Source organism: Grampus griseus, assembly GCF_964374135.1.
Source record: "Grampus griseus genome assembly, chromosome: 9".
NCBI classification, from domain to species: domain Eukaryota; kingdom Metazoa; phylum Chordata; class Mammalia; order Artiodactyla; family Delphinidae; genus Grampus; species Grampus griseus.
The window spans coordinates 13827172-13854165 of NC_139003.1; the positions used below are offsets into that span (position 1 = coordinate 13827172).

Below are 26994 nucleotides of genomic sequence, written 5' to 3' on the forward strand. Positions count from 1 at the left end.
TCCCTCCTGTCCAGGTCTGCAGCCGTGCTGAGGGGTAGTGAATAGGCACAGAGGAGAGCACTGTTCGGGTTGTGTGGGGAGCCGCTGATACTGTGCAGAGAGGCGCTACATGTAGAGGAAAGAGGGAGGGCTTGAGAGTGAGTGAGATCTGGTTTGAACCTCAATTTCTTCACTCTCCGGCGATTCATTCCTTTGTTCATCAGTGTTTGTTGAATGACCGAGTGGGCACCTGCCACATGCCTGGCCTGAAGCTGGGTGCTGGAGCCTCCAACAATGAATAGGACAGTCTTTTGGTCCCTGATCTCAAGGAGTATGCAGTCCAACTGTGTGACGTCAGGCAAGTTATTAATCTCTCTGAGCTTTATTTTAGCTCCTCATCTGAAGAATGGGAATCATATAATTTACTCTGCAGGGTTACTGGGTTCTCTTTGCTGAAGAGGGGAGAGCTACAGCATGGTGAGGCCCAGCCTTGCTGTACAGAGGACAAGAATGATAATAGATAACACAGACTCGGGTTATGTGCCAGGAGCTTATCTGAGCACTTATGATTGATTCAATCCTCACCCCACAAGAAGAGGGAGGAGGTGTGCTGCTTCTGCTACTGTTACTTCCTTTTACAGATCAAGGAACTGAGACCCAGAGAGCTTGAGGAACTCGCCCCAGCTCACGCAGAGCCGGGAAGCCACCGTAGGCATCAGGGAACTGGGGTGGGCACCCCCTGCGCCCTGAGCAGCAGGGCTCACCTGAGTCTCGGGACAGGCTTCGAACCGGAACTTGCGCAGGACGTGGAGCAGCGTCAGCTTGGCCTCCAAGAGCCCCAGTCTCACCCCGAGGCAGCTCCGGGGACCTGCCCCGAACGGCAGGTACGTGAAGGGCCGCTGGCGCTGCTGGGCCTCGGCTGTGAACCTACGGGGCAGCACGGTCAGCGTTGGCCTGGGTCACCACCTCCCTTCCTGGGGCTTCAGCCACTGGCTCTGGCTGAGGGACCCCATCATCTGAGGCCACGCTCCCACCACGTGAGGCCTAAACCCCACCTCGGTCTACAGGATCCTGTTTTTTCCTGGACCGGTCAGTCCCTAAGGCTTTGGAGCTGGTGGCCACTGATCCATGTGCTCCCGTGCGGCTCCCCTCCTCCTGTCCTGCAAAGCCCCGAAGGCACCGCTGAATTAGTAGAATCACCCGGATCGTCAGCATGGCCCTCTCTGCCTCTCCTGATAAATTCACTGTGTTGTTAATGAGCTTTGCAGGCTCCCTAGAATCCAGGATGAAAGTCTCAAAGAAACCACAGCTCTCGCTTCACCCATGGCTCCAACTTCCCCAGTGGCCAGAGGGTGACACTGGCTGGCTGGCATCCCCTTCCTAAGCAGAGTCCCTGGGCACCAGACCCCTCTGGAGGCCATGTCCTGCCAGTTTGTCTCCTGATGCCATGCCGGGCAGCTGTCTCCCTGCCCACACTCACCTTTCTGGTTTAAACACTGAAACTTGAACCACTGGGGGTGGCAGTATTTGACCCGCTGGAAAGCTCTTCTTCAGAATGAATTGCCGTATCTGCTCCCAGATGACAGCATTTGCCACGTGTGTTCTGTGACAGTAACGCTATGTGACAACCACAGCTCCCTTCTTACTACCTCTGGACTTTATGGGCCCAAGAAGCCCTTGACCCACCTTTTCAACATCATATTAATGCACTTTTTGTTTTCAAAGGTGATGCTGCAAGCCTTGCAGCTGCTGTTTATGTTTCTTGATATTTACCATAATTCCAGGAGCTGCTGGGCAGCAGAATGTTATTTATCTGGGTCCCACTGCCCATGGTTTCCCAGGGACCAGGTTGTAGAGTTGGGGCCGCATTAACAGGAAGCTGGAGCCACTAACAGTGGGAACAGAGCTGCAGGCTGGCCAGCCCCCCCATTTGCCAGGAAGCGATATCCGTCGACTCTGATGGGGAGGGGGTGTAGATGCCTGCTCAGACACTTTAAATTGGGAGTATAGAAATGAGATCTAGACAATGGACCAAATCCATGCAGGGGACAGGAGAGAGGATCCAGGTCTACCATGTTAGGGTAGCTGGTTCTCATGAATTCCTGGAGAAATTGTTGATGCTCTTGTATTGGAACAGGCATTAAGTTTAAAAAAAGGAAACAACATTCTGCTACTTCTTAATGCATTCCTGAAATGTGTCCTTGTTTCTTGGAACAAATAGTGGACACCCATTTGAAATTGCCTTGTTGGGCTTCCCTGGTGGTACCGTGGTTAAGAATCCGCCTGCCAATGCAGGGGACACGGGTTCGAGTCCTGATCTGGGAAGATCCCACATGCCGCAGAGCAACAAAGCCCGTGCGCCACAACTACTGAGCCTGCGCTCTAGAGCCTGCGAGCCACAACTACTGAGCCCATGTGCCACAACTACTGAAGCCCGCACGCCTAGAGCCTGTGCTCCGCAACAAGAGAAGCCACCGCAATGAGAGAAGCCTTTGCACCGCACCGAAGAGTAGCCCCCGCTCACCACACCTAGAGAAGGACCGTGCGCAGCAACGAAGACCCAATGCAGCCAAAAATAAATATAATTAAAATAAATTTATTTTAAAAAATTGTCTTGTTACCTGTATGCAGTGCTGTGGAAATGCTAAATCTCTGGATTATGTTTTGGGCTTTTAAAAATGGTACAATTATTTCCTTTAGAAATTATGCCTAAAAAATGTCTCACTGCCATGACTTTTGAGTTTTGGGGGACTTTACTAAATCTGTGTCTCCTGGCAGGCGCCTCCAATCCCCCCACACTCACATCCCCCAGGGCCTGTTTGAAGGGGGCAGTACTCACCTCTCAGGGTCGAAGGTCTCCGGGCGCGGCCAGTGCTCAGGGTCATGGTGCAGAGCGCCCACGGCCACCTCCAGCACGGCGCCTGCGGGGATGTGCTGCCCCAGCACCTCGCAGTCCTGTGCCGCCTCCCGTGTGAACCTGCGGGGACACATGGGTCACCCCCGCCTTGAGGCAGAGCAGAGACGGGGGAGCTCCAGGGTGGCCATGCTGCAGTGTGGGATGAGGCTGGGGGACAGGAGGGTCCGCCTTCTTCCCGGGGTGGCCGGGATAGTGACCCACCCCCCATCCCATCCCTTCTTGGGCCATTAACCCTATGCTGCTCTGGACCCTGTGGTCTCTAGGTTCCTCCATTCCTTCCTTCAGCCACCCATCAAGACTGAAGAGCCCATTTTATGCCTGGTGTTGCGGTGCACAGGTGCCTTGGAAGTGGAGGCTTTGCAGGGTTATTCCGCTGGCCACCTCTCCTCCTTCTTCCCATTCCCACTGGGACCTCTTTCCCCGCACACACACCCTCGCTTTACCTACAGGAGATTAGGGTTTGAAAATCTGTTCCCCTTCATTGTCTGTGTCGCTATGGAGAACTGCTACTAGGGAGGAAAACATCTTGGTCAGATTGTTTATTTTACCAACTGGCAATGTTATAATCCCATTTATGTTTTGTTTTAAAAGGCTAGACTACATATGTTTGCATATGAACATGAAGTTTATGGAAGAATACCTAAACTTCTACCATCACCTCCTCTAAGGGATGGGGCTGGGGTGGAGGTTGGCAGGGTACCAGGGGTGCCAGTTTTTTCTTTGGATTCTTCTGTATTTCTTAGGTTTTTTTAAGTAGAAGCATATCATTTTGGTAAATATAAATAATTATTTTAAAAACTAAAAACAATCTAGGATGGCTTTTACCTCAGGTTGCAGGACTCGGCTTCCCTAGATATCTCAGAGGAGGTACAGTTATTATACTAATTACTGTTATACCCTGTTCCTGCTTATAAAAGAAATTAAGAGTACCAGCAGCTCCTTGCAGCATTCATCACTCTATTATGAGCCTTTAATATATCAGGAACATGAAAGGCCAGGGCTGTGAGACACCCATTCAGATCCGAAGCTCCTAATGCAATTATTCTGTGCTTGGGGCTAAGTCACAAAACACTCTTACTCAAATCAGAGCGGGCAGGGGGCTCTGACGTGCGCAGCCTCAGCTCTGAGCAATCAAATAAGGATATACTTTGACTTCCTTCTTTTTCATCTTTACCAGAAATAGCTTGGACCTGGATGCAAGACCCCCTAAAAGCCGGAAAATGAGGGCTTCCCTTCTGTAAGTGGTTGGGCCTCCTATCTGGCTAGACTGCATACAAAGCCAGAAAAATCCGCTGAATTATACTGCCTGGGTTCCTGGGTTGACATTAATAACACTTCAGTGAGAATTGTTATGTTTTCCACAAAGGCCATGTTGAGTTTTTTATGGATAAAGGTGTCAGTCAAGTGTGTCAGTGTTTGGGAAAAGCCAAGCATTTTTCTAAGATTAAAATAATAAAGTAGGGACTTCCCTGGTGGCGCAGTGGTTAAGACTCCGTGCTCCCAATGCAGGGGACCCAGGTTCGAACCCTGGTCAGGGAACTAGATCCCACAGGCATGCCACAACTAAGAGTTCGCATGCCACAGCTAAGGAGCCTGCCTGCTGCAACTAAGGAGCCTGCCTGCCGCAACTAAGACCTGGTGCAACCAAATAAATACATATTTTTAAAAATTAATAAAGTAATGGGATTTCCCTGGTGGTCCATGGTTAAGACTTTGCCTTCCAGTGCACGGGGTATGGGTTCGATCCCTGGTTGGGGAGCTAAGATCACACATGCCTCGTGGCCAAAAAACCAAAACATAAAACGGAAGCAGTATTATAACAAATTCACTAAAGACTTTAAAAATGGTCCACATCAAAAAAAATCTTAAAAAAAAATAATGTAAAATAAAATATAAAATAAAATTCTCACTGTCGCTATGTTCACCCCCAAATCCTATGCCCAGGGCCAAAACGAATTGGCCTCTTGTCTGGGTGAGAATAATGATGACTTGCCTCTCTCACTTCTGTTGTTTGATAACAGAAGTCAGCAGAGTGATATGATTAAAAACACCAGTGGAGTAGGTATGGGGAAGGGAGAGTGTGGCTTGCCCGAGACTGGAGCCACACGGGGTCAGGCCATTCAACTCTAAGCTCTGTGCTTCTTTTTCTTTACTTCATACCTTACACGGCACACTGCCTGCAGGGGTACTGCATTTCAACATCTACTGTCCCACTGATTCTCCCAACACTTCTGGGGTAGGCAGAGCAGGTGTTGTGTGCCCTCTGAACACACAGGAAACAGAAGCCCGGAACAGTCTGGAACTTACCCAAGATCACACAGTAAACTAAGGGCAGGACCGAGACTGTCTTGACTTTATGTCTAGACTCGCTCTGTCATTATGGAGAACTGGCTCTATGTTTTTACTGGGAATTTTAACGAACTCATCCAGATACTCTGGTTTCTGTCCTGTCCTGTCCTGCCCTCCAGATACTCTCAGATCACGAGCATCCTGGTTCCCCAGAGCAATGCCTTCGCTGACTTCCTTTTACACTTTGCTGTTTATAAAGGGTCAGAAGGAGAATTGACTGCAGAATTTTGGTGTTGAAGAGACTGCTGACTTTGTCTCTCAACATGTCATCTATACCAGGTCTCAGGTGATGAATTCTTCATTGAGTTTAGATCCAGGAAATGATGTGTCTTTGATCAATTTATACACTTTCCTCCCACTAGAGAATATGACTGTTCAACTCAGCTGCTTTCCCTCTCTGCCAGGAGTCTCAGCTACCAAGCCTGACCCCAGTTATTGCCATCTCTGGGGTCCTGTAAAGGATTCTTTCCTTTAAACAGCCTTTGTTCTGTTTTATCACTGAATGTCTTATTTTGAATTTCACGTGTATAGCAGCTGCCCACAGTTCCCTTGGAAGGAAGCTGGTATAAATCATGCAGAAACAAAGATTGGATGACAGTTTGCTCGGCTCCTAAAGAAGTCGGGGAAGGCCTGTGGAATCAGGTCTTAATGCTGGCGTCAGGAGAGCAATGAGGCAAGCCCTGGCGTTCCTTGTCTGCTCCCAGACCAGGAGACTGAAACCATGTGTGCTTGAGGATGATGTGATCTGACTCACACCCCAGGAATTCTCTATATTGGCTCTGGGTCTGAACATTTTGGACAATATCTACAACCACACTCTCTATGATATTTTCGGTTTGGAATATAATTTTGAGATACCTACAAATCATCCACATTTTCTCTTTTTAAAATGGCAAAAGTTATCTCCATATGGTTTCTGTGGTACATTACTTCCTAGAGATGCAGAGTGGAATTTATGATATACAGTTAAATGCTTTGTGTCGCTTCTGTTTCTAGAACCTGAAATCTGGCAATGTGTCACTCTCTAAGGGCCTGGGGACCAAAGTGAATACCCCTGTGCTCCATGGGATGCCTCTGAAACCAAGAGTACTCATCAGTTAGACCCATTAAACTTGCCTTCATTGATCAAGCTCACTTTAATTGTTGCTACAGAAAAAGCTGCGTGTCCTGCAAGCGTCACGTAGCTTAAACAATAAGATGTTTGCCCAAGTTGTTTTTCAGGAGCTTGGAGTCAGCTGTGTCTAGTTGGAGCTTGAGCCAGTTGAGACTGATTAAGACCACCGACCCTCCAACTGGGCATGCGCGAGTGTTCGCTTGGTGACCTCTTGACGTCAGAGGGCCCAAAACTCCATCCTCGGAACGCGCTAACGCAGACGTTTTCTGAACTTGGGTCCCGTGGAGAAGCCTGTAGCTTAGCTGCACCTGTGCAGAACTACGATTGCCTCACCTTTTTCTCATCTCCAATCATTACCTTTTCCCATGCTCCCAGGACCCACCACGCCACAGCTTTGTCCCATAAATACCCAGCGCCCCTTGCCATCGGGGAGGCAGATCTGAGATTTGTTCTCCTGTCTTCACGCTTGGCTGCCTTGTGAATGTATCTCTTCTCTGCTGACAACCTCAGCATCTCAGCACTTGGCTTGCTGTGCGTGGGGTGAACCAGCCTGGTTCGGTAACATCTTGTTTTGGGGGAGTTTGAAAGAAGCAGAAGACCTGATTCCTGCTCTCAAGGCACTTACAGGTTGGTGTGACTGGATGACTGCACACTGGTGAAATGTTGCAGAGCAGCTGAGAATTATCCAAAAATATAATATGAAGTAGAGTTAGCGTGCAAAGTGCTGGGGGAGGAGAGGCAGGAAACGGGTGAGGCTGGCCAGGTTTCCTGGAGTGGTGAGTCTTGGATTGGAGCTCTGAGGATGGGATGGGTGTGGAGTGCTGGAGAATAAGAAGGAGCGTCCCAGGCCTTGGAAGTTCCCCTGGAACATCAACTCCAAGGGCTGGCATTTTATCTGTTTTGGCTGATTTTCCAGTGTGGGGCACAGAGCAGATGCTCAATAAATAGTTGGTGAATGAATGAATGAAGTGACCAGGGGAGCAGCAAAAGCCATCTAAGGGCTAGGAGGTCAGAGTTCGGCTTGGGTTGGGGAGGAAGGTCATGTTAAGAAAAGACCAATGACGCTTTGAAAACATGGTTAACATATAGGAATATAGGCCAGACATTTATTGCTATGGTGACCCTATGTCAGGCATGGCGTCCAGTGCCCCAGGGGATTAAAAAACCCAAGTTTCAGACCTCGACCTCCAGGAGCTTGGGTCCAGCATTCTTCATAACCCAGGTGGTGACAGACTGAGGACTAACAAGGACTCCAAACAGTGATGCTGAAGGGGTCCTGGGGTGCAGGGGCCCTGGGGTAGGCTTACCTGAAAGCCGGTGGGTACATCCTCAAGGTCTCTGCAATCACCATGTCCAGGTAGGGCAGGTCTTTCTGGATGTGGCGGTACTCAGGGGCCGGCTGATGGAGGGGTGGTGACAAAGAATGTTGAGTTAGACCGAGTCACACGGTGTTCTGTCTTTTCTGCTAACTTTAGAGTCCCAGCTCCAATGTTTGCACAGACTTAAATGGAAACCCACAAGATGAAAAGTGATACTATGCGAATTGCGTTAGATTAGCACTCTATCAGAATATTCCGCATGTTCTGTCGTGCTTGTTTCCCAGTGCTGTCCGTCACTGAAGATGGCCAGGCCAGGCCTGGGACTGCGGGGCCTTTGAGTGTCAGAGAAGTTTGTAATAAAGCAATGGCAGCAGCTGCACTGCTAGCGTTTATTGAGAGCTGAAGATCTGGCAGGCTACATGTTGTACACACTCCCTTATGAGGAAAGAAATTTTTACATATTGAGATATAGGAAAGCCAATCTGGCTTATACGTGAGTTAACTTGAATTTTATGCTAACTAAAATAGCCTGTTTGTGGCTTACCAAACATACATTGTACATCTGCTTTAATTATTAAAGGAAAGGGCACACTGACCAGAAGTAAAGAATGTCCATGTTAAAAATAGAGATTAAATGCCTCTCTTCCTGGGACGCCAATGCTTGTACTTCTTCAATGATAAGTCTCCCTTCCCAGGTGCCAAGGCCATGTTGATTTGCTGTGTACGTGCTGGTCTGTTTTTTTTGGGGGTTTTCTTTTTTTTTTAACCTTGAAGAAATGTAACCCTGACCCGTTTAATGTTCCTTGTTCTGAGAAGATATAAAACTGGACTGAAAACCCTGCTTCTCCAGAACAGTTTCTCAGAGTAATCTGGGAAGTGGGCTTCCAGGCTAGTTCTCAGTTTGGCTCAAATAAAACTCTTTTCTGTTCTTATTATTGATTGTTTATTAATTCTTTTTTTTAATTTATATTTTTTGGCCGTGCCACATGGCATGTGGGATCTTAGTTCCCTGACCAGGGATCAAACCCGCACCCCCTGTAGTGGAAGCGTGGAGTCTTAACCACTGGTCTACCGGGAATGGCCCTGTTTATTGACCATTTTTGTTGACACTTAATTTAATGCTCCAGCAAACCAATGGAACAGCTGTTCTCCCATCTCCTAGATGATGAAACTGAGGCTCAGAGAGGTTGTCACATGGTAGTAATGGGCACATCATAAAGTTAAAAGACCAATAGTAAAGTAACAACAACAACAAAAATCACCACATCTAGAAAGGATCAATGGTAACAAGAACCCAAAGGGCTACAATCAATCAGTCAGAAAAGAAACTCATCAGAAAAGTGGTCAAAGGAAATAAGGAGGCAAAAGACAGAACAAATATGAGTTGCCATGGTGAAAAATACAAATTAAAACCGTGAGCTTTGGTGTTCACTCATCAGATTGTAAAAAGCTGTAAATGTTGATTTACCAGCATCTGCTAGGGAGGAAGGTGTGGAGAAGCACAACTCCAGCACCCCGTGTTGGGGAACCCTAGCATCCCCTCGACGACTTCCACTGGGGTGACCCTGTCGCCCTCTGGCCCTCACCCCGTGGCCTGAGGAGGAGGTGATGGTGAACTGAGAAGCTGGATGTGGGCTCGCATGTGAGTGGGATGAGTTAGGGTGGGGTTATAGAAGCTTATTAGCTGCTCTGCTAGTTTCCGCAAGGAAGGATTTCCCCCAGATACTCCCGTCCTCTCTCCCCACTCCCAACAGAGCTTGAGTGAAGTTACCTGCCTGATAGGTGACAGCCTCATCTTTCTAAATCACTTAATGCTAATCAAAGAGGAGTCTTCAGTTTGGGAGGTCGGCTTGCTTCTGTCCTCCCCTCTCAGGACAGCAGGGGGCAGCACTTGGGGGCAAGTCCATCTTGCCGGCCCTGCAGTAGCTGCCACAGGGCTGCCCTGCGTAGGCTCTATTCCAGTGGTCATTAGTGATGTGCATAAAATACACAGTATTTTATGCGGGGACCAGGAGGGGCAGAGGGGAGAGTGATGGGGCCAGGACACGTGGAGGCTTGACGTCCCTGGTAAATATCTTAGCTAATCTATTGGAGTCTAGCCATCAATGTAGTGTGGCCATTAATAATGTGCATAAAATACTGAGTAAGAAAAGTCCAGTTGCAGAGAACATGTGCAGTCTAATGTTTAGGAATTTGAAGGGCAAAAATGAAAACAGTTGGCTTTTCCAACATTCTCCATCTTCATTTCTGGGAACTGTTTCTTTAGAGGGTTATCTCTCGACCCTACACTTCCACCTCCATCCCAGGCTACGAGGGCGGGCCCGATAAACACGTGGCCAAAGAGAGGGGCCCTGTGCTTGGGGTTTAATGCTCTGTGGGTTGCCATCTGGAGATTCTTAATCGTCATTATCTTTGAATTTGTGTTTTGGGAGTAGAGTCTGAGGGGACCATGGAGCATGTGCTGGGGGCTTGGAGCCTCGCCCACGAGTGGTCCCACTTTGGCCGCCTCCCCAGGATGGGTTCTCAGCTGCCTGCTGTCTTGCCCCTGTGCCTGGGGCCCAGCCCGGCCACCCGTCTCTGCTTTGCCCTTGGACCACTGTTGCCCGTCACCCCCGACAGGGGCCTGGGCTCAGGCACAGAGAGGGTAGGAATGGGGTGCATTCACCCTGAAGCATCTCGTGGTGGGCACATGTCAACCGTCCCTGCCCCGGGCTGGCAGCACCATGGCTATGTCGGCCCGAGCAAGCCTCTGCCCACCACTGGTCCAGGTACAACACGTGTCCTGGCACAGAGGTTTAAAGATCTCTGAGAGTCACAGCCTACTGTGGGTTGGGGGCTGAGCCTGTGGGAAGGGGGGACACCTGGCTCCGCTTCCCTAGACACTGCCCCAGGATTCATGGGCCTGGCAGCTGGCCAGAGAGGGCAGGGCTCTCCCAGCCCACCCCGTGTCCCCACACCCCAGGGCGAGCCCCCTTGGGGAAGCCTGGCGCACCCTCTCATCCTCCTTCCAGTCATCAATAGTTTGGTTTGTCTTTGTCTCTTCTGTCCCGTGAGTCACGAAATACAAATTATGTAATTCAGTGATTCTGCATGTGCATTAAATGCTCTGATCTTAACATTTAAAACTGTGGTGTTGCATGATCCAGAGATGAGTGGTAAAATTCGTGCTAATAATGTATAATTTAGAGTTTTCTTTACTTAGACTGGTATTATATAGAAAATTAAAAAACCACTGTGATAACTTGAGAGATGAAAGAAGATAGGAAGAACTTTTATATGCACTGTTGTTGTTTTTATAAATTTATTTATTTATTTATTTTTGGCTGTGTTGGGTCTTCGTTGCTGCTCGCGGGCTTTCTCTAGTTGCGGCAAGCAGGGGCTGCTCTTTGTTGCAGTGCGCAGGCTTCTCATTGTGGTGGCTTCTCTTGTTGCGGAGCACAGGCTCTAGGCGTGCAGACTTCAGTAGTTGTGGCACATGGGCTCAGTAGTTGTGGCTCGCTGGCTCTAGAGCGCAGGCTCAGTAGTTGTGGCACACGGGCTTAGTTGCTCTGGCATGTGGGATCTTCCCGGACCAGGGCTCAAACCCGTGTCCCCTGCATTGGCAGGCAGATTCTTAAGCACTGCGCCACCAGGGAAGTCCCTGTATGTACTGTTAATGGCATTGTCTCCCGCTTTTTTCATTTTGCCTCAGGTCCGACAAATTATATAGTCAGCCCTACAGGCCACGGTTGGTTGGACCAAGAGTGGGTCTCTGATACGAGGGCACCAGCCTGGACATTTGGACCTGAGACAGAGGAGAAAGGAGTTTTTCTCCAGCAGGTGGAAGCTGAACACGGGTGAGTTATGGTCTGTTGGTGGCCATGTTCTGCCTTGTGGATTAATGAGCAGAAAATCTGTTTGCCATGAGAAAGAAGCAATGAGTTAGATGTGTGGAGAAGCAGAGGCAAAAGACCGTTTCCTGGTGTCCTGATTGCCATCTGCTCCTGGCAAGTAGCCCTGTGGGTGGCATCTCAGTACTCTTCCAGTAAGTTCCCTTTATTTATTTATTTTTTAACATAAATTTATTTATTTATTTTTGGGTGTGTTGGGTCTTCGTTTCTGTGCGAGGGCTTTCTCTAGTTGCGCCGAGCGGGGGCCACTCTTCATCGTGGTGTGCGGGCCTCCCACTGTTGCGGCCTCTCTTGTTGCGGAGCACAGGCTCCAGACACGCAGGCTCAGTAGTTGTGGCTCACGGGCCCAGTTGCTCTGCGGCATGTGGAATCTTCCCATACCAGGGCTCGAATCCGTGTCCCCTGCATTGGCAGGCAGATTCTCAACCACTGCGCCACCAGGGAAGCCCTAAGTTCCCATTTTTGACCTAACTTAGTGACAGATGAATTCTGTTATCTGCAACCAAAGGAGTCTTGACAAATGCAGAAATGTAAACAAAACAAAACAGTGGTACTGTGCACCAAAATATAGAACTCTCAATATATCTCAAAAAGAAAAAGAAACCAGATCTGGGAGTAGCATCCCTAATGAGTCAATGGTATTGGTTCCTCAAACAGAATTGGCTGGGAAGCTGTCAGTACTTGAAAGGGAACTTTTAAAGCTAGGCCAAGGGAAATTTGTATTATAAAGTCAAGTCTTCATTTATTTTCCCCGGATGAGCTTTTCACCACTTCTTAGCTTTGGGCTCAAGATACACATGTCAACATCAGCGTGCTGGTCCAGCAGTTCTTGATGTGGTCGAATATTAGAAGTGACCAGGTGGCTTTTAATATATAAGGATGCTTGAGCCCTGCCCCCCAGGGGTTTGATTGTTGGTCTAAGGTGGGGGCCTGGGTACTAGTTCTGTACAGCCAAGGGCGTGACACCACTGCATGAGTCTCTGTCTGACCTGCCCCAGTGATCCTCTCTGCTGGAGGCGTGGATGGATGGAGTCGGGGAAGGCTCAGGCCTCTACGTTTTAACCGGATCCAGGTGAGGCAATGCAATTCAAGCGCCCACTCACTCACGCACGAGTTCGCCCCTGGGGACCTGTTTTTGCCCGCCTATAGTTCTTTCAGGAAAATCCGGGATGGGGGGGTCCTGCACCAATCCTGCCAGCAGAGGGCAGCAAGCGTATGGCAAATGGAGACTCCCTGCGAGGCTGGGCTGCTGCTCCGAATCACAAACTGAACCCAAAAGGACCTTGGAAATCTTGAATCCAAATTCTTCATTATAGAGATGAGCAACGTGAGACCCAGAGAGCAAAGGCTGTGAGCTCAAAGTCACACAGATAGGATGTGGAGTAGAAAAGCCAACCCCTCAGGGAACACCCACTGGTATCAGGTGCTAGGCTGGGTGTTTGGAATCCCAGAATGAGTAAGTCTCTGCTCTGGGGGGAAACAGACTTCTGAGCAAGTCATTGTACTGAACGTGGGTCATGTTACAGAAGGGGCTTTGGCGGGGGCAGGAGAAGCAGTCCCGTGTGGGAACTCATTTGTTACTTATTCATTCACCTGCAGAGCTGGTGCCTACTGTTGACCAGGCACTGTGCTAGCACCGACGTGTCCTCGGATAGGTTACAGTCCGTCTCAGGATGCAAACCAGGGCTGCGGGTTATAGGGTGGTGAGCACAGGTGCTGTGGGAGAGCAGACGAGGGACACACATCCCAGCATTTGGGATCGGGGAAGCTGCCAGGAGGAAGTGATGTCTAAACGGGGATATTTATGATGAATAAGAAAGGCCAGTGAAAAGTAGATGGGTTTGTTTGGGTGCTGGTTCAAACAAACCCAATCTAAAAACAAAATTATAACGCAATCATGGGACCTTGGACCCTGAGTGGGTATTCGGTGCACTTAGGAAATTATGGTCCATTCGGTTTTTAGTGTGAGGATAGTATGGTGGTCATGTTTTGTTTTGTTTTGCTTTTCTTAAAGCATTAAGAAAGTTTTAAAATTTATTTTTGGCTGCATTGGGTCTTCATTGCTGCGCGCGGGCTTTCTCTAGTTGCAGCGAGCGGGGGCTACTCTTCGTTGCGGTGCGCGGTCTCACTGCGGTGGCTTCTCTTGTTGCGGAGCACGGGCTCTAGGCGCGCAGGCTTCAGTAGTTGTGGCACGCGGCCTCAGTAGTTGTGGCTCGTGGGCTCAGTAGTTGTGGCTCGTGGGCTTAGTTGCTCCACGGCATGTGGGATCTTCCTGGAGCAGGGATTGAACCCGTGTGCCCTGCATTGGCAGGCGGATTCTTAACCGCTGCGCCACCAGAGAAGCCTCTGGTTGTCAAGTTTTAGAAAAGAGCCCTTTTCTTTTAGAGATATGTACTGAAATGTTTGCAGATGACATGTATACGATGTCTGGGATTTTTTAAACAATGATAGTGGGGGAGGGTGGGGAAACTGGAGGGGCCATAGCTGCCATCTGTTGAAGCTGGGTGATGGGTACACAGGTTCTCAGCTATTCTGACAATTTGTACAGGTTAAAGTTTTCCTTCATGAAAGGTTAAGGTGCTATAGCCAAGTGAGATTTCTTCTAGCTATGATAGGCTATTTCAAAAATCAATCAACGTAATCCACTACATCGGCAGGCTAAAAAAGAAAACGCTGTAATCTTGTAATTTGAGAAAGAAAAAGAAAGATACCTATATAGTAGAACTAAATCTGTATTAGTGGTTACTTTCTCCTTGGTGGAAGAAATATAAATTATTCATGCTTAAAAAAATCGGTTTAACTGGAATAACTATTAATTGTTATTCTGAAAAAATAAAGTTTGAGAATACAAATTAAAATGTAAGGTGTTAAATAGAAATTGAAATAGCAATAGTGTGTGGAAGAGCCCATGTAAAGACTCTGACATGCGTTAAAGAGTTAAAAATGGTTGTGTCAGGCTGGCTGACAGGGAGAGCTGCTGTTCTGGGGCATCTTGGAGGACGGAGCGCAGCGCTCCAGGCGCAGGAGAGAGAAAGGCCTCTGTGCAGGGCGACCTGGACCGGGGCAGATGCGAGTGAATGCAGGGGGCATGGTACCTGATGGGGGCGTGGCCGTCAGGAAATGAAATGGAAAAGGTGGGCGTGCTGTATGCGTGCTGCATATTTCTCTTTGCCGTCTAGCAAAACTAACACTTAAAACTGGGGGTGGGGGTGGAATTTATTTGAAGTGAAAAAGGGAAAGAAAGGGAAGTTTAGTCAAGAAAGTGCTTTTCCTTGGAAGAAAAGGCTTCTTTTCTGGTGAGCTCACCCCAGATGTTTAAATAGAAGCCTCGTCCTTGCAGGCGGGAGTCTGGGAGCCGGGGCCGAGCTTTGTGCCAGCCCTCCCTGTGCTGTCACCCTCGGCATGCCAGGCCCTCTGTCTGTGCTGGTAAGGGCCAAGGGGGTCTGATTGGCCTGGAGTGTTGGGGGACTCAGGAGGTCTGAGCAGAGTATTTCAAGCCAGTAAGCACTTTAAGCGTCTGGGGTTCCAAAAGATAATGTTAAAAATGGATCCCCTAGGGCCCTCTTGGGAGCCTGTAGCACAGGCCATGTTACCCAGAATTCGAATTGGGAGGAAACTTAAAATCAATCTGCCTCTCCCCCCAACGAGGATGCCCGTGCAGCCTCTCTCCCTGACCTGGGCCAGGCCTCAGGGTGGTCACCAGGTCCTGCCAGGGATTCTGTCCTGGATCCATTGCCCAGCGGCCCTGGCCTTGGGCCAGTCACCAAGGCAACATCAACAGGTCACCTGGTCTCTAAGTTCCAGGTCATGATGTTTCCCCACCCATCTCTCAGAGCAGAGCCAATGAGATGGTAAAGGTGAAAGGTCTCCGGAAACTAAGGTACCAGACAAGCAGACAGTACTTCTGGTTAAACGTATTTGGAGGCAGGGAGCATGTTTCATCATCTGTTCTATGTTCTAAACTCTCCTGTAAGGATGTGTCAAGGAGGAAAGCGATTATACAATCCTATAGAATTCACCTCAGCTGGGACCGATTCTGTAAAACAAGTAACTGTACTCTTAGAAGGTTGAAAATAATATTTAATATTGGGAAATACTAAAGTACTAACTCTTAAATATTGGGGAAAATAGAAACAAAAAAAGCAAACGGAATCTTTGCCTTATGGTTTATGTTCTCAATCCAGAGTTCTTTAATTTTCAGGGAGACTTTTTCATCTATATTTGATTTTTCAGTGGGCAGTCACTGCTAATTTTGTTTCTAAGTTTCTTGGTCTATTAGTCTTTCTATCATTTAGTTTAGGCTCTATAAACCAATATTTAAATGCAGCAGCTAAACCTGATGGTTAAGGGAACTCTATGGAAAAATCTACTGATAAATACTTTTAAGTAGGAAATATTGCCCTTGCCTATTAATCTCACTTTGCTACATTTGGATTTTTGCGTGCCATTTTCTCTGCAAATTACACACAGACACACACACACACACACACTGAGTCTCTCACACCTACACGTACACCTCACACTGGGTGTGTGCTGAGATGGAGTCTAAATGAGAAAAAGAAAATTAAAATGTCATGGCTTTCAAAAAGATTTTTCCTGGAGGTTCAGGGACCTAATAGAGAAATTAGTATTTTCTTATTTTCCTAAAGGAAATAGAAGTGGGGGGGGGGTGGCCTCAGTTTTGTTCCTCCCAAGAAGTAGCAGCATCAGATAGTATTGCTAAGTGCTCACCTGCACGTGCTGGACTTGGTGTTGCATGCAGTGGGCGGGGTCATGCCTGCCCTCACCTGCCCGCTAGAAGCTGGGAACTTGCAGTCCCGTGAGACTTGGGGTTCCAGCCAAGGGGCAGCGGGGCAAGACAGCCACGGGAAAAATCGAGGTTTCCGCTTGCACTCCTTCTCTGGGGAACACAGACTAGAAGATGAAACCCTACCGTGGAAAACCTGGCAGCTCTTGCTTTGCCCTTTTGCCCACTGACCCCAGGAGAAAAGCCTGCAGTTCCCGGGCCTGGGCTCTTCACAGACCACTTCTTAAACTGGGGTGCTGGGGTCCTTCCAGCTCTAACTCTTCAGATTTGACATCCATAGATGTTCTGAGTGAGTTGTTTCAGGCCTGGAGCAAGAAGCAGTGGGGGAAGGGGGTGGGGCGGGGCGACCCGAGAGGGATGGCATGGGGCGGGTTCCTTTCTCTCAACATGGCTGGCTTGCCTAGCCAATGCCCAGACAGTCCTGTGTGCCGGTCTAAAGAATGTGGCAGATTTAGATGTAGACAGGCACCCCCACCTTAGAAAAGGTAATTAGGAGAGTGTGTATGGCATCTATTTATATCCACTTTCAAAGGAATGAGACAGAACCCATATCACATAAACACAGGGATTATTCCAGGTGCTCTTGTACTCTGAGGCCCAGGCCATTAAGGGATTAGGTGAGGAGATGTAATGAAAGAACGTAAACCGCACACACACACCACGGTGTCAGCCCTCCCCGCCAACGGCCCTGGGTTCAGCTTTGTTGATGGTGCTGACCCTCTGCAGGAATTCCTGTCTGCAGAGATCTGTGATAACAATGGTACTTCCCTTCCTGCAGTACTGTACTGCCTTCTGAAGGATTTTTACATCCCTTATGCCATTTGGTCCTCACAACTGCACTGTGAAGCAGCTAGGGCATTTTTGTTGTCTATTTTATAGATGAAGAAAACAGACTCAGAGAGGTTAGTGGCTCGTCCAAGGTCACACAGCTAGTACATGGCAGAGTCAGAACTAAACCCAGATCTTCAGATTCCAGATTCCAAGGATTTTCCATCATGCGTTGCTGCCTAAACTGCCCTCCCTCTCTCCTTTTATCTCCCCTCCCTTCATTCCTCCCTTACTTTCCTCTGTACATTTTCGGGAAGAATAACATGCACACAGAAAAATAGAACACAAACAAAAGTGTAGCGCTCAGTGAATTTTCACAATTCTCACAAAGATGTGTCACCAGCATCTAGATCAAGATGCAAAATATTTCCAGCCCTCAGAAGTGCCCCCGTGACCCCTTCCAGTCATAGCCCCCCAAAAGCAAACACTATCCTGACTTCTAACACAAGAGGTTATCTTGCCTTTTAAAAAGCTTTGTGTAAATGGAACATCCAGTACGATGGCTTTTGCACCTGCTTTCTGTGTTCACTGCTGTGTCTTTGAGACTCATCGGTGGTGTGGTGTGAGTTGCAGTGTGTCCATTCCACATCTGTTCATCCTTCCAGCTGTGGATGGACATTTGCGTTGTCCCCAGTTTGGGGGCCATTATGAATAAAGCGGGGCATTCTTGTATATGGCTTTCAGTGAACATAAGTCATGTTTCTGTTGGGTATGTACCTAGGAGTGGAATTGCTGGGTCACAGGGGATGTGTGTGGTCAGGTTTAGTAGATACTGTAAACGGTTTACAAACTGGTGTGTATACTGCCTAAATTTTAACGGTGAATTAGTTGAAAGGCAGCTCGTTGACACCCCTGTCCCCTCTATTTACTGTCACTGTGGGTTCCTCTCTTCTTCCCTCTGCCTGCCCCCTCCAGTGTGCTGGAATGTAACCACCATCTCTATTTCAGGAAAAGGTTGAGAGAAAAAATAGTGTATTATTTTGGGAACTGTGTTATGTATTCCTATAGTGTGTATGGTCGGGGGGGGGATGGTGATAGGAACAAATAAGACACATCTAATTACCTAATTTTAAAATTGTCTCAGTTACCAGACATAAGCCCTCATAAGCATAAAACACGTTCCCAAATCAACTAGATTCGAGTTTTTGAATTATCTGCTGTCTTGTAATATTTAGGATTTGGTTCTCTCCATTAGCATGGGTCGTCCACAGTTGATTATATGTGATGTTTAAAGAAATAAGCCCCTAAGTAAATGATAGTTAAAGCACCCAGCCCATTTTCTGCGCTGGGGAAAGAGTGTATGGAATTAATTTGCAGATAAATATTTTTTGTTCACTCCTCAGACAGACGTGAAGTACCTGACAGGCACTTAGCCGAGCGTTGGGGGAGAGGAAAAAAGGGAAAGGGGCGATAAGATACAGTCCCATACCTACAACTTATTATGTGTTCGGGAAACCATCTACTTGTTCAGAGATTTGTTATTTTGGTAAGAGGGAGCCACTGAAGGTTTTTTTTTTTTCTTTTTGCGGTACGCGGGCCTCTCACTGTTGTGGCCTCTCCCGTCGCGGAGCACAGGCTCTGGACGCGCAGGCTCAGCGGCCATGGCTCACGGGCCCAGCCGCTCCGCGGCATGTGGGATCTTCCCAGACCGGGGCACGAACCCGTGTCCCCTGCATCAGCAGGCAGACTCTCAACCACTGCGCCACCAGGGAAGCCCGCCACTGAAGGTTTTTGATGAGTAGAGGTAACATACCGAAAATGGTATTTTGTGATCTGATATTGACATGGAGGGATATTTGGAAGAGTTGGGGGGATAGGGCAATAAAACAGGAGATGACAGCAGGAGTCCAGGCAAAAGTGATGAGCTCTGATGACGCTGTCAGCTGTCAGACGGGAAAAGGGGTTGAAAGAGGGGAGCAGTGCAAGCCGTGAGTCTCCCTCTCGGTTGCTCCCTGCCGATGCTTGGGCCCCACTCAGAAATATTCCGTTTTAATTGGTCTGGACCGGGCACAGGAATTAGTCTGGTTGTAAAAGCTCCCAAGGTAATTCTGAGTAACATCCAGAGTCATTGGTAGAAAGGATGACTCACCGGCGAGGTGAATCCCTGGATATAAGGGGTCAGGGAATGAAGACCTAAAAACGATTTCCAGATTTCATCCCTGGGGGGCTGGAAGAAAGACGGAGACAGGACCGACCTGGGTAAGGCTGCCCTCCTGCAGGAGGAGCTCGGCTTTGGCAGGCCGGTGCTGGGGGCCCCAGCAGGGGCTGGCGTCCAGTTCAGCCCACAGAGATGCGTGAGTGCTCTGGGATGGAGGTAGGAGAGGAAAGCACGGAGCTGAGCACCGAACCGTGAGGGCTGCCTGGGGGAAGGTGGCAGAGGGACGGGAAAGGCCATTGCGTCGGTCAACTGGAGGAGGGAAGTGAGGCCAAAGCCAGCATCCATGGGGCCAAGGGATGGGCAGGGAGAGAGGGATGGAGCTAGAGAGAGTGAGGCAGGACTGACATGCTTCTGTGAGTCACACTGAACGCATTCAGGAGAACAGAGCAAACCAAGGGGAGAAGTGAGGGCATTGTCACCTGAGTGGCAGGCACGTGACAAAGGAAAAGGATGTAGGTGCTGAGGATGGAGTCAGGCCCAACAGTAAGTCCCAGAGAGACAGATTTTGACTGGACATACGGAAGAATTTTCAAATGACTAGTACGTAACGATCAAGCAGGCAAGCCTCATGCCCACTGGAGATTTTCCAAAGCTGTTATTGAGCATCTGAAAAGGTCGCTGTAGGGTATTTATGGATCCCTCATCAACAGGAGGGGGATGACTCCACGGTGCCTTCCATGTCTGGGGTGGTCTGACGCATCATGACTGCGCCCTGGCCCACCCAGGGACAGCCTGTGACATCAGATCCCCGTCACTCTGCCAGGCCGAGGAAATGTCACGTGAAGGTGGAGAGCCAGCGGTCAGCCTGCTCTATTTATCCCCCTGGCCCAGCCCCCAGCATCCCATCCCTCATTCCTGTGTGCATCTTGGTTGATAATTCAGTCTAAAAGCCATAGTCCGGGTCACTTACTGTTTGGGGAAACGGTAAACAAAGATAAGAGCTTTAAGCACTGGAATTCATTTTTCATCCACTTGGCCTAAAAGCAACTGCATGTTAAATTTAGAAGGCTGCTTCCAGACCCCTCCCTGCCCTCCTGTTTCCTGCCGCCTTTTTCCCGCCTATGCTCAGAATATAGTCTCGCTGACCACGGAATCTAAATGTATTTGTAAAGCCCAGGAGTATTGCAAGGCTGCCTGCCTGGATGTTTATAAAATGTATCATCTGAGGGCCTCGGGCAGTGGGCTCCGTTCGGCATCCCACCAGCAGCCATGTCGACCCAGATGTTCACCTGAACGCCCTTCCCGGGCAGGGCCCAGTGCCTCGGCCTTGCGTTGCCAAGAGGTGAGATGCTCCCCAGGGAAGACGCCACATTTTCAGCAGACCACCTTACAATTTTTTTTTTTTTTGGTACAAAGGTCTCCCTCACGCCTGGGAATCTATAATTGAACAGCTCTCTTTTCTATGTAGGTTACACCCCTTTACAACCAACTCCAAGAACCTGTAGAAATCCTTTTGTTGGCCTGGAATTCTGTTGTATTGAATATTGTTAGAAATAAATGAGCCATTGTCTGGGCTGAGAATTTTCTGGTTAGATAGAGATCGCCACTGTGATGCGATTTATTGTAGCAGGATTTTTTTCCCCCCCAGCTTATTTTAAATTCTCTGTTGCCTGCTCAGTCCATTTTTACAGCTCAGGATGTAAGCGGGGAGGGCTAGGCCTGAGCCAAAAAAAAAAAAAAAAAAAAGAGAAAAAGAAAAAACATCTCCTTTCCCAAGAACGATATCCAGAGGATTTAAGTGGCGTTTGGTACCAGATTGTAACAAATGCAGGAAGTGAGGTATATCTGTTGGCCAGTTTAGGGGAAAGGAGAGTCGGTCGCCCAGTGCTCTCAGCTGGCACGTGACTGGGAGAAAAGAGCAGAGACTTGGAAGTGACAGGAGTTTAACCTTCGCATTGTCCCGTTGAACAGCCGCAGCCCAGAGAGGTGAGGTGACCTGCCCTCACTTTTGCCCATACAGAAATTCTCACTTAATTGTTTTTTTTTTTTGGCCATGCCACGCGGCTTGCGAGATCTTAGTTCCCTGACACGGGATTGAACCCAGGCCTTCGGCAGTGAAAACACCAAGTCTTAACCACTGGACTGCCAGGGAAGTCCCCCCTCACTTATTACTCTTTAAAAAATCCATTAACCCAGCTCAGTTTTAAAATAAACCCAACTCTAGTTAAGAGTACGTTTTGAAGTTATAAAAAAAGTCTAGAGAGCAATTTACTCTTTTTTAAATAATGAACTCCTGAGATTTTGAATTTCAGGACCGGCAGGCAGAATTGTAAACAGGGAAGAGTGGAGACGTGGAATTGGTCAGATCTAGCTGGAAGACACTGAGCAAGTTATTAAAGCCATGCCGACATTCAGTTTGCTCATCTGTAACATGGGGAGAAACCACACCTTGAGGGCTGTAGTGAGGATTCCTCATAAGTGCCATATAGGGGGTTTTCTTAGGAAGTTTGGTTTGTGACTCTTCTGCTTTGGGACACATGTGACCCTGTGAGCAGAAGCTGCAAGCCTGGAGTCATCCCAGGAGGGATGGAAACAGTTGTGCCGATGAGAACTAAGAATTTACTGGGGGCCGCCTTGGGGGAGCTGCTGGTGAGAAGTCCCCACTCCTGTCATCAGAGGAGGAAGAAACTGGAAGATAAACCCTAGAAGATGCAGCAGGGGCTACAGCTGAGAGGCGGCTGGTCCTTGGAGACCCACCTCAACTCTTCCATCTGCCAGGAACCGAGCTGAGCACCTCCCCATCATCTTGTCCGGTCCTCACAAGAGCCCACTTTGCACAGGAGGAGACGGGGTTTCTGGAGCTCAGGTGGCTTGCCCAAGGCCACACAACCAGGCCCTGGGAGAGCTGGGGTTTGTCTGAGGGCCACCTCCTACCTCTTCCTCACGTCTTCCACCCGAGGCACTTTTAGCCTTGTCCCCTTTTCTGCAGCTGGTGGCTTTTAGTGAAAAGGCTTCCTTGCTAAGAGTGACCTCGACAGTGGCAAAGCGAATAAAAATGGGCCTCAGAGTAATAGCTAACTTGAGTCTCCCCACTGTTGTGGGCCTGGGTACAAAAAAGCATCCTTCCCTTTCTCTGGGAGCTGTTGGAGTAGGCTTGGATAAATAAGAATGAGGTTCTTGGGAAGGAAATTTTTTTTTTCCTTTAAATTAAATTGGGGGTGGGAGGAAATCACAGCTGGCATGTGCCTCAGGGCCTTGCGTTCAGAGTAGCTGAGATGCGGCATTCAAGCCTCAGCCTCTGGTCTGCCGGGTGCAGGCTGGGGCCCCAGGTGAAGGGGGCTGCCAAGGACAGACGGCCGGGCTCCTGCCAGCTGGCCTGCAGGTGGTCCCCACCAGGCCTCTCAGGAGGGGCCTGGCACATCCTGCCCCTCTTATCATATTACGGATGTGGAAGGCTCAGCTCTGTGGGGTGGGCGTGGGGAGAGATAACGTCTACTGCATGCCATCCTCCTTCCCTCGTGTGCCCCATCAAGCCTGCAGGGAGGGAGAGAAGGTCACCGGGAGGCCTCCCTGAAATGAGACCTGCGAGCTTCATCCCTCATGGAATGGGGAGGGTCTCATGGAATGAACTGGAATGGAATGAGTTCTCCCAGCCCAAGCCCCTCTCCTTCCCTCCAAGCATCCAACAAAGGCTTCAGTTAGGAGCGCCCCCTTCAGCAGGCAGCTGCTCATCTGGACAGAGCTGCCCAGCCCCGGGGAGCTTCCACCCAGTCCCCACCCTGGGCCTAACATTCGTTATCTGTTTTTGGTTTTCTCACCTCTGCTATTGGGCTGTTCTTTTAACGTGGAACAAATCCCAGAAGGGTGACTGTGGCCACATGAGGGCAAGTCACTACTCCCCACCCGCCCTCCCATGATAAAAGGTTCTGTTTAATGTGTTCCTACCTTTATGCTTTTATTTTTAGTATTTATTTATTTTCGGGAGCTTGCTAATAAGATCCCTTCCATTCAAGAATTTCCCCTGTCCTACAAGGGTCCCCTGAGCAACCCCTGGGGTCCCCTTGATGTTTACAAACTACCCCTTCCATGCCTTGACAATCATTCTGCTGGGCTGGCCATCACCTAATGCCTGCTGTGTGCCCAACATGGTCCCAGGGGTGGGGTGGAGATGGGCAGTTCTCGGTCCCCAGAGGCAGAGAAGCCCAGGGGACACCCCGCTGCTGAGGCTCTGATGGAGGGAAGCGTGGGTACCCTGGGAGCTTGGAGGGGCCATCGTGGGACCCCATCTGCCCGGGGTGGGGGTGGGGGGGATTAGGAAAGACTTCCCAGGGAAGGTGAGGCTTATGCTGAAGCGGTTTTCAAAAAGCATTTGTTTTCTTTCACACAAACAATAAAAGCACTTAAACAAGGTTTTGGAACAAAACTGAAACGAGTTCCCTCACAGCCGCACCGTTTACTGCCGTTTCATTGGCGCGCGTGCTCTCTGTGGTTTATGCCTCTGCCTCGCGCCAACCGCATCTCAGCCCATGGATGGTTGCAGCGGCACGTGTTAATTACGGCAATTTGTTTTGGATCTTAAGGAATCATTTGTTTCTTTTGTCTTCCGTGTCTGCTGCTTGTGTCAGATGGCCTCCATCAGCCTTGCAGCCGGACTGCATTTCCCCCTGCACAGGAGTGGGGCTTCTCAAAAGGACTTAACCTTAAGGTGGGGACAGACTGGGGTCTCTCCAGGTACCAGAGGTGACAGTGTCGCGCAAGGAGACCCTGAGGGAGGCGGGACCAGCTGGCTGGAGGGATTTTTGCAGTATCGCAGGTGCAGAGAGCCTGGGGCCAAGTCCACCGCCATGGACCAGGTGGGGGGGACTTGTGGCAGCACCCGGGGGACAGAGAAGCAGCCCTGAGAGGGTGGGCACAGCTGAGCTGGGCAAGGTCTGTCTGGGGGGCCCTATTTCCTGACCATGATGGGGTGATGTCAGTCCCTCAGGAGCTCAAGGGCTGAGAGCCTCAGAACCCTGCACCCCAGGGGTCAGGACCAGGGGTGGTGGGATGACCTCCCAGCAGACAAAGGAGGCTGGGCTCCCCGGAGGACACGAGGGCCAGGGGCCGCTGCACAGCAGACGGGTCTGGGAGGCCGGCTGCCACTTCCCCCAGGAGGCCAGGCTGCTGGCGGCTCTCATGCTGGAGCTGGTGTATCTGCCCGTAAATGCCGGACCCATGCGTGCGTTTATGAAAGAGGAGAGGCGTGCCGGGACAGAGCACACCCCGCGTCCCCAGACGCCAGCTGCTGCCCTTGCAGCTGGTCTCTGTCTCCCCCAGAGCCGAGGCCCTGAGTGAGGGGCGGGGAAGTGGGGACAAGGTCGGGAAGGGAGGGCGAGCCCGGCGTGGGGGGAGGGGCAGCGAGCAGACCAGCACTGTCTTTCTAGGCGGGTGAAGTTACGCAGCTACGCTGAGTACTACTGACCCAGTTCTGTGGGGCGGCCCGGGGTGAGTTTCACCGGATCATCTCACTGAGTTTTTATGTTACAGATGAGAAAACTGAGGCTCGGAAGGGTTTGTGTGTAAGGTCAGTAGGCCGAGAGAGGGTGGAGCCTGGCAGAAATAGGGGCTCATAGGGCCCATCGAAGGACCCGTCTCCTCAATTCCAGAGGCCATGACAAGGCCAGGTAAAGACAAACAGGAAAGGAGGGCTTTTCCCTTCCTCATTCAGCAGGACACTCGGGGATGTGTAGGCGCGGCAGGGGAACAGGGGCGGATGCTTCATAAGGCGGGACATAAACCCGGGCAGAAGCACGTGAGGGGCCGGCTGGGAGGATCCAGCAAGAGGGAGGACCTGGGTGCGTCCTGAGTGTCCCTAAACCCAGACCAGGGAGATGGGGAGGGGGCCACGCAGAGACCTCACGGTCCCCCCGGGTGCTAGCCGGGTGCTCCAGCTGGCCAGGCCCAGTCTCACCCCGAGGCTCCCAGGAAGGGAGAGGAAGCAGTGGAGAATTCTGTGGCACCTGCTCTCGTGTGTTAGGTATGGGGACGCTCTGCCTTATTGTTTTCCTTGGCCTCGTCCTTTAATGTCCCTAAGCATCTGGGGAGGCGCTGGGCCCACAGGCAGCTGCTGCTCTGCCCTGTAGTCTTTGGAGTTGAATTTGGGGTGGCGGCTCCCCGGCCCAGGCTGCTGACCCGCCTTCTCTCGCTGCCCCCAGCTGGCTCTGGACTCTTTTCAAAGAACAATGGGCCAAAGTGGGCCACCCCTGAGGGTCCTGGTCAGACCAGTGAGTATATTTGCAGAGTTTACTGAAAATAGCATGGTGCCAAGCTGCTCTTAATTTCTGTTAAGGGCTTGGCAGGAGGAAATGGACTTAAACTCCAGCAAAAGGAGGGGCGCCCTCGGGATCTTCTCAAGGCCTGTTAACCCCACATGGAACCGTCGCCTTCCACAGAAGTCGTGCTGAAAACAGTTTTCTCGGCCCAGCTCACAGGACGCTGTGGGTGCTGCCCCAGTGACGACAAGAGAGTCCTTTCCAAAAACTTAGACTAATGCTAGGTAGGGTTGGGTTTCTGGTTTGGGAGTTGAATTTTGTAAAATTGAGAAAAACCGCCTGATGAAGAAACACCATTCCTTCATGAGTGCCGCTGCCCTCTGAGCTCCAAGAGGGCCTGTGACCCACAGAATCTCTTAGGTCAAGGCAAGGGTGGCCTGGTCAGCTTGCTCCGATCTTTGGGACCCCTCAGATTACTTATTTTCCCAGTGGCTTTTATAAAAGATACATTAAAAATACGGCAACAGTGATATGGATTTAAAGTAAAAACGTCTGGAACGCCTTTTAGAAAGCTCTTAATATCCCTGTGGGTTACCTTTCTGATGAGTAATCTTAGTGGGAGGATCGTGTCATAATCAAACATGTGTTTTATAATTAGGTGACTGTTTAAGGCTCAGAGGCCCTGAAAACTGATTTCTGACGAATGAAGCTGGGAAACACGGGGTGAGGCTTTATATGTTGTGGTCGGGGAAGGAGCCTTTGGTCCTGGGGGTTCCTGTAAGAATAATGGCCAGACGAGTTGAAAAAAGTGAAATGCAGTCAAAAGAAAATGCACCCAGTCTCTGGCCGGGGCCATCAGAACTGTCAGTCAGCCTTCTGCGCCGAGAACTCTGGCATCTCACTCAGTATGTGTGGTTTTGAAACTCTAGTCTCTGTTGGTGGGTGGAAGTGAGACCCGGGTTCTGGGCTCCCCCAGGCCTCTGAGCTCTGCCATGGAAAGCGCAGGGGAAGAGCATCTTCCTCTTGCATTTTGATTCACAGTGGTTCACTCTGGGATCACCGGGGACCCTGCGCTATATCCGAGGGAAGGCTTGCAAGATAAAGGCTGAGTATGGGCCCGGGGCTGCTCATTTAACCTCCCAAGCCCACAGCTTCTGGAACACTGTAGAAAGTCTAGCTCTGTGCAGAGAGCCTGGGGAATTTTTCCAGGGTCTGCCCCCTGCTTCCCACTTCAAACTTCCACCCTGGAAGCCAAGGTGACACAGAGCTTAAAAGCACACAGGAGCCATACTGCCCACATTTGAATTGGTGTCTCATCATTTACCAGCTGTGTGACTGTGGCCAACTTAACTTTCAGCCTCAGTTTCTCACCCGGTAAAATGGGGACAGTACTAATCCTCCTCCATCGGGTTGTAGTTGGCAGAGATCCTGGTTCGTGGACA

General features: G+C 49.8%; 2 protein-coding genes across 2 annotated transcripts in view; one reads left to right on the top strand and one right to left on the bottom strand.

Annotated features, from left to right (window-relative positions):
* PARP12 (poly(ADP-ribose) polymerase family member 12) overlaps window positions 1–272 on the top strand; it is a 48206-nt gene extending 47934 nt beyond the window's left edge. Inside the window, exon 13 of the mRNA XM_082662136.1 lies at window positions 204–272. Coding sequence (XP_082518262.1) covers window positions 204–213 — 10 coding nt within the window. The 3' untranslated portion in view covers window positions 214–272. The remainder of the gene's footprint in view (window positions 1–203) is intronic.
* The window catches only part of TBXAS1 (thromboxane A synthase 1), a 151073-nt gene that overhangs the window by 1850 nt on the left and 122229 nt on the right, over window positions 1–26994 (bottom strand). The window contains exons 10-12 of the mRNA XM_082662137.1: window positions 7667–7758; window positions 2819–2956; window positions 744–906 (exon numbers count right to left, since the gene is read on the bottom strand). Coding sequence (XP_082518263.1) covers window positions 744–906; window positions 2819–2956; window positions 7667–7758 — 393 coding nt within the window. The remainder of the gene's footprint in view (window positions 1–743; window positions 907–2818; window positions 2957–7666; window positions 7759–26994) is intronic.